The following is a 12,929-nucleotide window of genomic DNA, read 5'->3' on the forward strand; positions in this document are numbered from 1 at the left end:
TTTTTATTTACTGAATCAGAACCAGGACACAGGGATGGGAGCTTTAATGACCCAATTTCTAAGAACTGGTGCTCTACAATGGTACCAGCTATCCAGTAAAGTCCTTCAGCATTGAAATTGTTCAGTCCACTGAAGACTCACAGACATCTAGTGGAATAGGAGGTGGGATAACACGGCCCTTACAGTTTTAACATGCTGTGATCAAAAACTATTCGCTTTAAATCCAAATCATGGGCTTCTAGAAATGTCCGCTTTTCATGACATCTCATAGAATTTTGAAATAGATAAGTTACTTATATTTTGACCAAATACACATTTATAATATAAAGACTAGCGCTTTGCTTTGGAATATTCAGTTACATAGTACTACTAAGTTCACTGTGTTTTAAGGAAAAAAAGGCTATTTTCAAATTCTCTTCGACAGTGTTAAGCTTTGCCTGAGCAGAGAACACACGCACTCACACCCTTTGTGATCCATGGACTGGCTTACTGCAAAGAACCACCCCCACCCCCTATGACTTAGATGCTCCCTTTGTTTGCCTATGACAAGGCCAGACACCAAAACCAAACCCGTTGCCACTGACTCGATTCTGACTCATGGTGACCCCGTGTGTTACAGAGTAGAACTGCTCCATACTGGTTTTTGTTGGCTGTAACTTTTACAGAAGCAGATGGCCATGTCTTTCTTCCAAAGGCCTGCTGGGTAGGTTCAAACTGTCAACCTTTAGGTTAATAGCCGAGCGCAAACTGTACCACGCAGACCCAGGAAATGCTATTCTATGCCTCATAAATGATTAGCTGAACTATTTGTACCTATCCACTGATTTGGACAAAATAACGGACTAAATTAAACTTTTAAGTTTCTCTCCTTCCTCCAGATGCCAGAACTTTGACCTACCCTCAGCCTGAGCCAGCACACAACCCCTCCTTAACCATCCCTCCCGAGAATCAGCTGACAGCCAGAAAAGATATTCCCTGATCAACTGTCCTAGCACACCACCCACTCCCTCACACCTGGTTCTTTCTAGGTGTGTTTACCCAGAACCTTTGAGATCTTGCTGCTCTTATGATCAGAACATGCTCCCTACTGCAACAACCTTCCTCCTTTATTGCAATAATCCTTGTGAATAAAGTCTCTCCTTACCTAAGTCTGGATTCATTTTTATTTGACATCCACAACTAATTATTAATTCCTGGCTTGCTTTTCCTTTGTCTCTGGGTTGATGCTTCCAAATATCAGTCAGTCCTATTCAAGGGATGTAAATTTATTTTAATGTTAATCTAAATAAAATCATTAGGACACAAGCCAGAATGTTTGGGCAAGGGGGTTGGCTATAGCAGAGGGGGTTGGAAAATGCTTTCTGTCTTAGTTATCTGGTGCTGCTGTAACAGAAATACCACAGTGTGTTAGTTATCTACTGCTGCTATAACAGAAATACCAGAGTCTTAGTTACCTAGTGCTGTTATAACAGAAATACCACAGTGTCTTAGTTATCTAGTGCTGCTATAACAGAAATACCACAAGTGGGTGGCTTTAACAAACAGAAATTTATTTTTTCACAGTTGAGGAGGCTAGAAGTCCAAACTCGGAGTGCCAGCTCTAGGGGAAGGCTTTCTCTCTGTCGGTTCTAGAGGAAGGTCCTTGTCTCTTCTGAGCTTCTGCTTCTGGGCGATCTTCATGTGGCTTGGCATCTCTTCCCCCATCTCTGCTTGCTCACGTGCTTGTTTAATCTCTTTTATCTCAAAAAGAGTTTGACTTCAGACACACCTTTACACTAATTAATATAACATTAATATAACCAAGAAAACTCATTCCCAAATGGGATTATAACCACAGGTACAACCACAGGTATAAACCCACTGCCACTGAGTCGATTCTGACTTACAGGGACCCTATAGGACAGAGAACTGCCCCCACAGGGTTTTCAAGGAGCAGCTGGTGGATTCAAACCGCTGAGCTTTTGGTTGGCAGCTGTAGCTCATAACCACTACACCACCAGGGCTCCAGTTGGGGTTAGAATTTAAAACACATTTTTGGGGGACACAATTCAACCCATAACACCTTCTAATTTCAAAGCTATGTAATCTATTTGCCATTGTCTAAAACTTGTTACAATCCTTTCTTTGTAATCACCCTCACAACCAGTTTTTGAATCATGGGAAAAAAGCAGTCTGAATGCTTCAACCTGTGCCACATTTTTGATGAAAAAGTTAAAACTATGCAGAAAGAAAAAAAAAAAAAGGAAGAAAATACACATATAAAAACATTGGGATAGACTTTAAGTATTACAACATGAGGAACTCAGTGGACCCACTCCCCATTAGGCAAAACTGGTAGAAACTACTAAACCCACACACAAACACACACACAGTCTCTCTCTGGAAAAATTCTAAATGTATACAACAAATGAAGAAACATCTATTCAAGAAAATCTACTAAAACTTGGCAAAAACAGCAAGACTGTTTTTGAGCCACAACACACTCCCTATCCCCCTAGCCTGCTTGACAAAAGTTCAACTCCAGGCAGGTAGAGCCAAGAAAACTGGGCTACCTCTTACCTTAGCTCCCAATCAAAGTTTACTGTATGACACCAGGATGGGCAGGCTACAAAACATTTCTTATCCTTTCCAGCTTCCACTTAAACCCATTGCTGTTGAGTCAATTCCATCTCATAGTGACCCTATAGGACACAGAACTTAGAGTTTCCAAGGAGTGGCTGGTGGATTCAAACTGCTGACCTTTTGTTTAGCAGCCGATCTCTTAACCAATGTGCCACCAGGGATCCACCTGATAAGGCTAAATTCCTGGTGAATGTGGTCAAGAGTTCAAGGGCTCCCTTCCTCCACCTAGTGCCCATTCATAGGATAGAAACTCTGCCCAGGTATAGCAGGTCTAGAATAGTGGGGTCCCAATCATCCTTTCCCCAGCTCGTTCCACAATGGGAGACAACACACTCCTAAATAACCAATAGGTGAAAGCAAAAATAAAAGGAAAATTAGAAAATACTTTTAGATGAATGGAAATGAAGACACATCAGACCAAAACTTATGGAATGCAGTTAAAGCAGTGCTTGAGGAAAATTTATAGCCATAAATGCCTACATTAAAAAAGAATCTATACAAGGAAAATTAAAAACCTGAGGAAAAAAAGAAGATCTAAATAAATGAAGATATAATCCATGTTCATGGATAGAAAAACTCAATCTTGTTTAAGATGTCAATTCTTCCCAACATGATCCACAGATTCAATGCAATCCAAATCAAATCTCAGTAATGATAAGTTAGAAATTAAATATCGAAAACTGATTATAAAGTTTATATAGAAAAGCAAAAGACCTAGATTAGCCAACACAATACTGTACTGGCAAAGAAAAACAAAGCTGAAGGACTAACATGACCTATCTTCAAGGCTTACTATAATGCAACAGTAATTAAGACAGCATGGTATTGGCAAAAAAAAAAAAAAAAGACAAATTTTTGGAATATGATAATGAGTCTAGGAATAGACCCACGCAAATATAGCCAACTGAACTTTGATAAAGGAGAAAAAGGCAAAGGCTTTTTAATAAATGGTGCTGTAACAAGCATACATTCATATTACAAAAAAAAAAAAAGGAATCCAGACACAGACCTTACACTTTTCACAACAATTAATTCAAAACAGATTACAGACCTAAATGTAAGATGTAAAACTATAAAACTTCTAGAAGATAACATAGAAGAATATCTACGTGACTTTGGGATGGGCGATAAGTTTTTAGCTACGACAACAAAAGCATGATCCATGAGAAAAAACTGGTAAGTTGGACTTCATTAAAATTAAAAACTTCTCTAAGAAAGACATTGTTGAGAGAGTGAAAAGACAAACCTATAGGAGAAAAATATCTGCAAAACCTGTATCTGATACAGGACTTGTGTCCAAAATATACAGAGAGCTCTTAAAACTCATCAAGAAAACCAACAACCCAATTACAAAATGGTTAAAGATCTTAACAGATACCTAACCAAACAAAACACAGAGATGACAAATAAACGGACGGAAAGATGCTAAACATCATACATCATTAAACCAAACTCATTGCCACAGAGTCGATTCCGAGTGTCCAAGTCACAGCTGGTGGATTTGAACTGCTGACCTTTTGGTTAGCAGTCAAGAGCGTAACCACTGAGCTACCAGGGCTCCCATACATCATTAAACAAAACAAACAAACCCACTGCCATCGAGTCAATTCGGACTCATAGCAACCCTATACAAATTCTATACACCTACCGTTGTTAGGTTCTAGATTCCAACCCCATGTGAGAGTACAACTGCCCCATAGGGTTTTCTTGGCTGTAATCATTATGGAAACAGATTGTTAGGTCTTTCTCCTGCAGAGCTGCTGGGTAGGTTCTAAAATCAAAAACAATGACAATACCAAATGCTGGATAGGATCTGGAACAACCAGGAATACAAAAGGATACAGCCACTTTAGAAGACAGTTTGGTAGTTTCTTACAAAGCTAAACGTAGGTTTACCATTTCTTTCAGTAAACTCACTCCTAGGTATTTACCCAGTTGAGTCCACTCAAAAACCTGCACGTTTATTGCCACTTTATTCATAACTGTCCCAAATTGGAAGCAACCCAGATGTTCACTAGGTAAATGGATAAACAAACTAACATATAGCCATAAAATGGAGTATCATTCAGCAATAAAAAGAAATGAGTTACAAAGACATGAAGGAACTTTAAAAGCATATTGCTAAGTAAAAGAAGCCAGTCTGAAAAGGCTACACATAGTATGAGTCCAAATATAAGACATTCTGGAAAAGGCAAAACTATAGCCAGTAAAAAGATTAGTGGATGCCACGGGCTGTGTGGTAAGGTGGACGGATGAATAATGAGGTACAGGGGAGGTTTAGGGAAGTGAAACTCTGTCTCTCTCTCTCTCTCTCTCTCTCTCTATACATATATATATATAAGACCTTTGTTAACAAGTGCTTGCAGTTTGTTGACTTTTTTGAAAAAATCAAGTTGTAAACTTTTATTATAAATTAAAAATGAGGTTCTTAAAAATCTCAACTTGACCAGATACGAAACTATTTAAAAACCTTTAAAGGTGTATTGAGAAAAACCAGTTCTGTTTTTTTTTCAAACACATCTGTCATTACCAAAAAGAGACGTCTTCAGGTAAAAATAATAAAAATCCCATGCTGCAGATAGTTCTAGTTATCTGGTCAATAGGTAAAAAACAAGCACTTAAGGTCTTCGGCTCCAATCTTTTGTTCATTTTTTATTGCTGGAATTTCATATTTATTTCTTGTTGGATGTCCAAACCAGATGATGGTAGAGATGGTAAAAAAAAAAAAAAAAAAAAAGCTGGCAGTTATTCAGCCCCGCCCTGCTCAGCCTCGGGAGCTAATGAAGTCTCAGCTGGCGGATCCGCTGCTTTTGTCTTTGGCATCATGTGGTTTGGAGTTTCCTGGGTGCCTCCATCGGGAACTGAAGTTGTGCCAGCACTGACGCTGCAGTCACTGCCATCTTGGTTAGGTCTCGTTTCCATGATTTTCCTTATCCTCTTAATTGCTGTCCTTTCTGTCTTTGGCGAGAAGGACCCCTGTGAAACCGTGACCTATAAACCTGATACATATTCTGTCTCACTGGTCTACTTTGTTCTCCTGCACCCTGGCTGTCAGCACCCTCCATCACTTCTCCCGGCACAGGGAGGGGACGGTGGAAGGTTATACCAGAACTGTCTGAACACCATCTGCTCAGTTCTGTAAATCTAAAACTGTTTGGTTTAAAGACCTCAAACCAACAACCTTGGATATTATAACCTTTCACCTTAAGACATAAGAAAAATAAAAGCAAACCAACCCAAACCAAACGGAAAGAAGGAAATAATAAAGATTAGAAATAGAGAAAATCAGTGAAACCAAAAGTTGGTTCTTTGAAAACATCAACAAAATTAACAAACCTTTAGCTATATTGACCAAGAAAAAAAGAGGAAAGGCTCAAATTATGAAAATCAGGAATGCAAGAGGGACTTTACTACCAACCATACAGAAATAAAAAGGAGTACCCCATTGCCATCAAGTGGAGCTGCAGTTCTATATAGAGAAGAACTGCCGCACAGGGTTTCTAAGGCTGAAATCTCTGTGGGAGCAGACTGCCACCTCTTTCTGCCCTGGAGCCACTGGGTAGGTTAGAATCACTGACCTTTTGGTTAGCAGCCAAGCGCTTAACCACTGTGCCACCAGGACTCCTAAAGAAATACTATGAGCAACTGTACTCCAACAAATTAGGTAACTTAGATGAACGGATAAATTCATACAAAGACACAAATTATCAAAACTGACTTTAGAAGAAATCGAAAATCTGAGCACTTAACCAAAAACAAAAAACCAAACCCACTGCCAACGAGTCAATTCCGACTCATAGCGATCCTATAGGACGGAGTAGAACTGTCCCATACGAGTTTCCACGGAGCGCCTGGTGGATTCGAACTGCCGACCTTTTGGTTAGCAGCTGTAGCACTTAACCACTACACCACCAGGGTTTCCAAGGACTTAAAAAGAGACTGAATTAGTAATTTTAAAACTTCCCACAAGGAAAAAAAACCCAGGCCCAGATGACTTCGCTGGTTAATGCTATGAAATAGTTAAGAATTAATATGAATTCTTCAAAAATTCTTCCAAAAAACAGAAGAGGAGGGAACACTTTCCAACTCCTTCTATGAGGTCAGTATTACCCTGACACCAAAACCAAACAAAGACATCATAAAAAAGAAAACTTCAAACCAGTATCTCTTACGAATAGTAGAGGCAAAAATCCTAACAAAATACTTGTAAATCAAATACAGCAACATATAAAAAAGGACTTTATACTATGATCAAGTTAGATTTATTCCAGGAATGCAAGGATGGCTCAACATAAGAAAATCAATTAGTGAAATATACAATATCAAGAGAATAAAAGAAATAAACCCTCATATTTATTTTTGACAGGAGTCTCTGGGTGCTATAAAACAGTTAACACAGTTGGCTGCTAACCAAAAAGTTGACAGTTTGAGTCTAACTATAGGCACCCTGGAAGAAAGGCCTGGCTTTACTTCTGAAAAAACCAGCCATTGAAAACCCTATGGAGCACAGTTCCACTCTAACAAACATGACATTGCCATGAGTCGGAATCAACTCAAAGGCAACTGATTTTTTAAATTTTTGACAAGGGTGCCAGGACAATTCAATGGGGAAAGAATGGTCTGTTCGACAAATGGTGCTGGTATAACTGGATATCCACATGCAGAAGAATGAAGGTGGATCCCTACATCACATCATATGCAAAATTTAACTCGAAATTGATCAAAGACCTAAATGTAAAAGCTAAAACTACTAGGCTCTTAGAAGAAAATATAGGACTAATTTTTCGTAACCTGAGCTTTGACAATGGTTTCTTAGACATCACCAAAAGCACAAGCAGAAGCAACAACAAAAGTAGACATGTTGCACTTAATCAAAATTAAAAACTTCTGTGCTTTAAAAAAACACCATCAAGAAAGTGGAAAGACAATCACAAAAATCAGAGATAATTTTTACAAATGATGTATCTGATAAAGGACTTGCATGTAGACTAAAGAATTCTTACATCCTGATAATAAAAAGACACTCAATTTAAAAATGGACAAAGAATCTGAATACACATTCCTCCAAAAAGGATATACAGACGGCCGCTACACACAAGAAAAAAGGACCCACATCATTAGTCATCAGGGAAATGTAAACCAAAGCCATAATGAGATACCACTTCACTCCCACTAGGATGGCTGTAATCAAAAGGGCAGATAATACTAAGTGTTGGCAAGGGTGTGGAAAAACTGGGAGCTTCATCCGTTGCTAAAGGGAATATGAAATAGCACACCTGCTTTGGAAAACAGTCTGGCAATTTCTCAAAAGTTTAAACACAGAGATCCCATATGACCCAGCAACTCCACTCTGAGATTTTTACCCAAGAGAAATGAAAACACATGTCCACACAAAAACATGTACATGAACGGTCACAGCAGCATGATTCATAATATCCAGGAAGTAGAAACAACACAAATGTCCACCAATTGATTAACAAATAAAATGATATAGATAACCATACAATGGAATACTATTCAGCAATAAAAAGAAATGTATTGACATATGCTACAACATGAAGTTTGAAAACACTGGCTACGTCAAAGAAGCCAATAACAAAGAACCACATATTGTATGATTCCATTTACATGAAATGTCCAGAATAGGCAAATCTAGAGAGACAGGGCCAGAGAGGATGTCGGGACCGCAGCTCAGGGGCACAGGGTTTCTTTTGGGAGTGATGAAAATGTTCTAAAATTAATTTTGGTGACGGTTGTACAACTCTATAAATACACTAAAAGCTATTCAACTGCACACTTCAAATGGGTGAATTGTAAATATGAATTATATCTCAATAAATCTATTTTAAAAATTAGGATAACAGGTACATTCTTCCTAACTTTTACTGTTTAACAATAAAAATCTAAAATACTCAAATCACTCGGAGATAAAAAAAGAAATTCCAAAATGTAATATACTCAAAATAAGGTTCTCCCAACATGGAAGGCACTTCCGGGAAGATGCCCCAGGTACGCTGGCCGGGGCAGCATTGATGGAGTTGAGCAGCAGCCCTGTGAGATAATGGCTCTGCAGAAGACATGATGCCCTGGAACGTGGACCAATAAAATCAACTGATGCAATTACAGTTCATCTTTGCCATTGCTTCAACCCACTGGCAAAGATAACCCACAATGATCATGGCAGTTAATAAGTCATTATCCTAAAAATAAAACATTTTTAAGGTACAAAGTTTTTAAAAAAATAACATCCTTTTCCCCTCATTTACATCCAGTGCTACTATCGTTCTCATGATGATACGCACTGAAGTCATTCAGGTTTTCTTTGATCAAATATGTTTAAAACATCAGCTAACACAACCTTAATATAAAATTTCACTCATACACATCCTCCTTTATCTTGATACTTCAAAGACATGATGTTTCATTTTGTCTTGAACAGAAAAAAAAAAATAGTAATTTTGAGCTATCTGAAATAAAATTAAGTTTCTTGATTACATCCAGGTTTGAAAAGTTGCTTCGGGGTTAAACTATTCAGTCTTAAATTCTGAAATCTGGAAGATACTTGCGGAGATGATTTTCCAACCTGTTAGAATAACCAAACACAAAGTTAATGTTGTAAAACTGTAGTCAGTCTACCCTCTGTACTTCTGTTCTTTCTGACTGCTTCTGAAGAAGACATAACACATTTTTCCATACCCTTCGGAAGACTAGAACAGACCTGAAGAACTGGCTGCCAGTTCCTTGCAGGATTAGGTCTAGTTCTACTCACCATTGTACAGCACCCAGCTCTGGGTCTAGCACGTAAAACAACTGAGTACTTGCTGAGCGAGTATCTGTGTTTAACTTGGAAAGGTGTGGCCAGGGACCACTTTGTAAAATTTGGCAGCCCAGTACAAAACGGAAATGCAAGTCCCTTGTTCAACACTGAAGAATTTCCAGATGGCAGCAACAGAGCATTAAACCAAGCACGGGGCCCTTCAAAGCACACAGCCCATCAGACTGCACAGGTCTCATGCCCATGAAGCCAGCCCTAAGACAAATCACTGCAACCCCACAATCATATTCTTGGCACCACTGGTGATTCCCAAGCACAAGCCACTGGACCAATGTAGTCATCCTGAAGTTTCACCCCCACAGAGAAATGAGACAAATAAGGACAATTCAATTAATCTTTCATAAAACTTGTTTTTGTTGTTGTGTGCCATTCAGTCAATTCCAATTCATAGCGACCCTACAGGACAAAGTAGAAATACCCCATAGGATTTCCTAGGCTGTAATCTTTACAGGGGAGCCCTGGTGGCACAGTGGTTAAGAGCTTGGCTGCTAACCAAAAGGTTGGCAGTTCAAGCCTACCAGCAGCTCCACAGTGAAGATTACAGCCTTGGAAACCCTATTATGCAGTTCTACTCTGTCCTGTAAGGCCGCTATGAGTAGAAATCAACTGATGGCAATGGGTTTGGTTTTTGTTTTTTAATCTTTACGGGAGCAGATCACCAGGTTTTTCCTGCTGCAGAGCAGCTGGTGGGTTCAAACCGCTGATCTTTTAGTTAGCAGCCAAGTGCTTTACTCATTGCATCACCAAAACCAAAACCCATTGCCATCAAGTCGATTCCAACTCATAGCCAGCCTATAGGACAGAGGAGAACTGCCCCATAGGGTTTCCAAGGAGCAGGTGGTGGATTCCAACTGTCGACCTTTTGCTACCAGCCATAGCTCTTAACCTCTGCAACACCAGGGTTCCACCAGGGCTCCTAAATTTGTTCAATTTAGAGTAACCCAACCCAGTGCCGTTGAGTCCTGTCCTTTATTCAGGGATTATGTAATTATATCCCTCCTAGTTATTCTGGATATCACTGCTTTATATGAAAATTTTTAGCAATGTTTACTCATATGTGTTCTTCTAAAGGAACCTTTCTGTTTTTCTTCTTTTTTGTGTGTGTGGAGGGTGGGGAGGAGCTAGGTAAAAAAATTAAGTCAAAATTTCCATTTAAGATTTTTTTTTTTTCAAAAGTCAAAGATAGTAATCCATGGGGAAGCCCAAAAGTTTTCACTTCGGAGTAATTCAGTAATTAAAGAATTTAAATGACTTGGCTTTTATGTAGCAATGGGAATATGAAAGAAAGATACTTGGGCAGCCCTTGTCATTGAGTCTGATCTTTCAAGAATGACAAAGCTCAATGTACCTAAAGGTCTATAGTTACAGAAATGCAGAAATTCTTAATTTATCAGCCCTGTAGCTTTGAATTCTTAGTTTCCTCATCTGTAGGGATTCCTGCAGATGTCACATGTTTTTGACAAACATCCCTTAAATTACAGAACATTGTCATTATGCAGTGACATAAGCCATCGCTGGGCTGTCATTCTTTGTGATCACATCAGGGCTTCGAACCAGTTCTGCCCAGTTCAATCATAGCTGAGAAAGATAAAATGGAACAGACCCAAATTTTTTAAATTTGGGTGAACCACAACGGTAACCAGAACAGGAAAAATTACAGGTGGAAGCCCTGCTACAAACTTAATCTCCACCTTAGAAAACAAGGGTAGCGTACACATTGCATAGCAACCAAATCTCTTGCCTATCAGATTTTGCACACAGTTGCAAACAGCAGTGCTGACCATGCCACTTTGAATGTGTGTCACTCTCCATAGTCCTGTCAACAATCCATTCTTAAGCATCAGGCTTCTGAAAGGGCTCACTACGCCTCTTCCAAGTCTCCCCATCCAGGGCTTCAAACCGTAATTTTTTCCATTTCGGTTACTGGTCTATATCACCCAAATTTAAAAAATTCAGGTTTCTTCTGTTTTGCTTTGTCGGCCATGACTGGACCAGTTAGAACCGGTTTGAAGACCTGGTTCATATCCCCCACTGTCACTCTTTGCATTCACAGACCTTCTGCAATATTGGCTTCAGCCAGAGCTTAAAAGCTCTAGCAAGCTCAGAACTTAGGGTGGATAATGCTACCTTCGTACCACTTTTGTACCATCATATAAACCATAAACCCCCATCCCATGTCATGCTAGGAAATATAAAGAAACTTTTAGAAAAAGACTTTCTTTGCAAGGCTTTTTTAAGAGTCGACAAGTTTAATTACAGACAAAGATGTTTTGCTAAGAAATTCCTTAACAAAGAGTTGATCTGTGATACTAAATGAAGCTTTAGAGCTAGTCACCAAGGATTCTACTACTTCCAAGAGTGAAAAAGGAGAAGCATTTTTTTTTTTCCCAGCATGACCATTTTAACTAATCCCTTTCCCCACAAAACCTGTTCCTCTGCCTCTTTTCCCCATTCTTATTAATGGTACCTGGATCCACAGTGATACCCAAGCCAGAAACCCATGAGTCATTCTACAGGCCCAATGCCACACAAACCTAACTGATCACTAAGTCCCAAAAACTCTGCCCCTCAGTATATCTTTTCCATCCCCACTGCTACTACCTAATGGTACAGCCTAATCATTTTGTCCAGACTATTGAAACAATCTTTTTGCTGAGCACTCATTCCCTAGTTTCTCCCTACCTATAATCCATTAAACTACAGTCAAAGTCACCTATATAAATTTCAAGTCTTATCAATTCACAGAGCTCTTAAAATACTTCAGCTGTGCTCCCTTACAATCAGAAGTAAGTCTGATCCAGTAAAAATACTGGGCAAGCCAGCACAACTTGCCCAAGGCAAGGTCATAGCAGCTCCATAGACACATCCAAACTCCCTGAGGGATTAAATTACTGGACTGAGGGCTATGGGGACCATGGTCTCAGGGAACATCTAGATCAACTGGCATAACATAGTTTATTTATAAAGAAAATGTCCTACATTCTACTTTGGAAATAGCATCTGGGGTCTAAAAAGCCTGTGAGTGGCCATCGAAGATACTCCACTGGTCTCACCCCAAGGGAGAATGAAGAAAACTAAAGACACAAGGGAAAGATTAGTCCAAAGGACCAGTGGAACACAACTACCACAGCATCCACCAGATTGAGTCCGGCACAACTAGAGGGTGCCTGGCTACCACCAATGACTGCTCTGACAGGGATCACCAAAGAGGGTCCCAGCCAGGCCTGGAGAAAAATGTAGAAAAAATTCTAACTCACAAAAAAAGACAAGACTTACTGGCCTGACAGAGATTGGAGAAATCTTTAGAGTACGGCCCCTGGACACCCTTTTAGCTCAGTACTGAAGTGATTCATTAGGTTCACCCTTCAGCCAAAGATTAGACAGGCCCATAAAACAAAACGAGACTAAAGGGGCACACCAGCCCAAGGGCAAGGACTAGAAGGCGGGAGAGGACAGAGAAGTAGGTAACAGG

General features: G+C 39.5%; 1 protein-coding gene across 2 annotated transcripts in view; it reads right to left on the minus strand.

Annotated features, from left to right (window-relative positions):
• Positions 1–1,302: 1,302 nt before the first annotated feature.
• Positions 1,303–12,929, minus strand: part of HELB (DNA helicase B) — a 40,046-nt gene continuing 28,419 nt past the window's right edge. Inside the window, exon 13 of one of the 2 annotated variants that reach the window (XM_023558525.2) lies at positions 1,303–9,205. In XM_023558525.2, the coding sequence (XP_023414293.1) occupies positions 9,101–9,205 (105 nt within the window). In that variant the 3' untranslated portion in view covers positions 1,303–9,100. The remainder of the gene's footprint in view (positions 9,206–12,929) is intronic. The other variant, XM_003405584.3, reaches the window with a different exon arrangement.

The sequence above is a fragment of the Loxodonta africana genome, chromosome 4, assembly GCF_030014295.1.
Source record: "Loxodonta africana isolate mLoxAfr1 chromosome 4, mLoxAfr1.hap2, whole genome shotgun sequence".
NCBI classification, from domain to species: domain Eukaryota; kingdom Metazoa; phylum Chordata; class Mammalia; order Proboscidea; family Elephantidae; genus Loxodonta; species Loxodonta africana.